The 2,597-nt window shown below is 59.7% G+C and overlaps 1 protein-coding gene across 1 annotated transcript; it reads left to right on the top strand.

Moving 5' to 3' along the window:
- Positions 1 to 212: 212 nt before the first annotated feature.
- On the top strand, positions 213 to 2,364 carry LOC101967134 (tryptase beta-2). The gene is made up of 5 exons (XM_078024397.1): positions 213 to 915; positions 1,079 to 1,250; positions 1,372 to 1,637; positions 1,779 to 1,942; positions 2,016 to 2,364. The coding sequence occupies exons 1-5, from the start codon at positions 855 to 857 to the stop codon at positions 2,178 to 2,180; spliced, it is 828 nt and encodes a 275-aa protein (XP_077880523.1). The 5' UTR covers positions 213 to 854; the 3' UTR covers positions 2,181 to 2,364.
- Positions 2,365 to 2,597: the final 233 nt, after the last annotated feature.

Below are 2,597 nucleotides of genomic sequence, written 5' to 3'. Positions count from 1 at the left end.
GCAGGGCCCCTTCCTGACCCAGACTCATGGTGCTGTTGATGTGACCCTCCCTCAAGTTGAGTCTCCGAGGGCTGTGCCCACAGTATGGGATCAGAGAACTTGAGTGGGGTGAGAGGGAGAACTTGGGAGGAGTGAGAGTGCCATCCTGTGCACTGCTCCTTTGAGGGTGGCCCACAGACATGGACTTATGCCCTGCATTCATCTTCGGGAAGCATGTTGGGTAGGACAGCAATGGTCCCTGAATGCCACTGTTCCTGAGGCCTCCTAGGGAGTCCTCTGTGCCTGGGCAGGAGGGGACAAGAGCCCAGTCCTGACAGCTGGGAGGTGTTGCCATTCTGGTGCTAGAGATCCAGCAGCTGAGAGATGGACACTCAATTCCTAGTGCCCAGCCCTGGCAGGACCCATCTGGGAGCCCCCATATACAGGGGACCTGGCAGACCCTGAGCAGACTGGAGCCCTCTCATCCCTATGCTCCCACTGGGGCAGAGCCTGAGAAGTCAGCATCCCACCCTGGGGGTGGTTTTGTGGTTGCCCTGGTGTCACATGGTGGCCCTGGGTCTGAGTCATCTACTTCCTCCACATCTGGATTGGAGGTGGAGGGCCCTCTGACTCTAGCCTGGTTTGGAAGGATAAATGGAGGGGAGCTGGCTGTGTAGAGAACAGGGACTGGCCAGGGTGAGTGTCCCCGACTCAGAGCCCCTGACACCTGTGTGCCCCATCTCTGGATCCTTGAGACCCCAGACCCCTAGTCTGGACCAGTGCTCTGATCCACAAGGGCCCTGGCTTCAGTCTGCTCCACGCTCTGCCAACTGGTTCCATCTGGGTTCACATTGCCCCCTCTTCACTCCTTCCAGATGCTGAGTCTGTTGGTGCTGGTACTGCCCCTCCTGTCCAGCATGGTCCATGGGGCCCCTGGTGAGTCCTGCCCTAGGTCTGCTCTTTCCCTGCCCCCTGCCCCCTACTCCTGGCTGCACAGGCTGGGGCAGGTGGACTCTGAGAAGCCCAGCATTGTCCCAGGCAGGGGAGGGCTGATCCAGGGTGGGCTGCACCCTGGTGCTGAAGGTGCTCCCTGCCCCAGCCCCAGGCCCAGCTCTGGAGCGAGTGGGCATCGTGGGAGGACAGGAGGCCCCTGAAAACCAGTGGCTCTGGCAAGTGAGCCTGAGATTGTACGACAGTTACTGGATGCATGTGTGTGGAGGCTCCCTCATCCACCCACAGTGGGTGCTGACTGCTGCTCACTGCGTGGGACCGTGAGTCTCCATGGGCCTGCGGGGAGGGGTGAGGGCCAGGTTCACCCTGTGGCCCCAGACGCTCTGGAGGGTGTGATGTTGGGGCCACTTCGTCCTCCTGAGCAGGACTCTCCTTTCCCAGAGGAATCAGAAGCCCAGAGTTCTACCGGGTACAACTTCGCCAGCAGCACCTTTACTACCGAGACCAGCTGCTGCCCATCAGCAGGATCATCCCTCACCCTAACTACTATATTGCCCAGGACGGGGCGGACATTGCTCTGCTGGAGCTCAAGGATCCTGTGAACATCTTTAGCCATGTTCGCCCCATCACTCTGCCCCCTGCCTCGGAGAAGTTCCCCTCAGGGACACCGTGCTGGGTGACAGGCTGGGGCGATGTGCATGATGGCGGTGGGTAGCTGGGACAGCTGAGGGCTTGGGCAGGGGTCACAAGACCACACCATGGTCCCAGCCTTGGGGGTTCCCTTTGTGGAACAGGGAAGGGCGCTGATCGACCCCCTCCTGAGGCTGCTCCCTCTTCTTTCACCGCAGTGTCCCTCCCACCACCGTTTCCCCTGCAGCAGGTGAAAGTCCCGATTGTGGAAAACCACCTTTGTGACGCACAGTACCACACAGGGCTCTACACAGGGGACAGCGTTCGCATTGTCCGTGATGACATGCTGTGTGCTGGGGACAAAGGTCACGACTCTTGCCAGGTGGGCCCTTCCCCCCCCCCCCCGCATCCCCAACGTGGGCCTTGCCCCAGGCACTGACTCTTGTTCTCCCCAGGGTGACTCTGGAGGGCCCCTGGTCTGCAAGGTGAAGGGTGCCTGGCTGCAGGCGGGCGTGGTCAGCTGGGGTGAGGGCTGTGCTCATGCCAACCGGCCAGGCATCTACACCCGTCTTACCCACTACTTGGACTGGATCCACCGCTACGTCCCCAAGGTCCCCTGAGCCAGGTTGGCAGGGTTGCCACCCTGATCAGGGCTTCACTAGTCCTCTCTTGCCTCAGCACACTGTTTCCTTCCCAGGTGGCATCACCCCACCTTCCCAATCCCCCTACCCCAGCCCTGTGGAGCTCTCCACCTGCGTCCCTCCCCTCCTGGCTGTTGTGTCTCATTAAAGCGCAGAGAAAGCATCATGGTGGTCACTGTTTATTTTTGTCTAAGGGCATCTCTAGGGAAGAAAGGTATCCAGATAGTGACTGGGTGAAGCGGCTGTAGCTATGGGGTCTCTGGCCCCGAGACTCGGCCTGTGGTCATGAGTCGGGCCTCCTTGCCAATGCCTCTCCTAGGCAGGCTTCTCTTCCACACAAACTTGTTTCTTTTTTATTCTTTTTTTTTTTTAGGGGATTAAACTCAGGGACACACT

The sequence above is a fragment of the Ictidomys tridecemlineatus genome, chromosome 10 (genome assembly GCF_052094955.1).
Source record: "Ictidomys tridecemlineatus isolate mIctTri1 chromosome 10, mIctTri1.hap1, whole genome shotgun sequence".
Taxonomy (NCBI): domain Eukaryota; kingdom Metazoa; phylum Chordata; class Mammalia; order Rodentia; family Sciuridae; genus Ictidomys; species Ictidomys tridecemlineatus.
The sequence above is the reverse complement of the archived record's forward strand: the minus strand, read 5'-3'. Positions and strand labels throughout refer to the sequence as shown.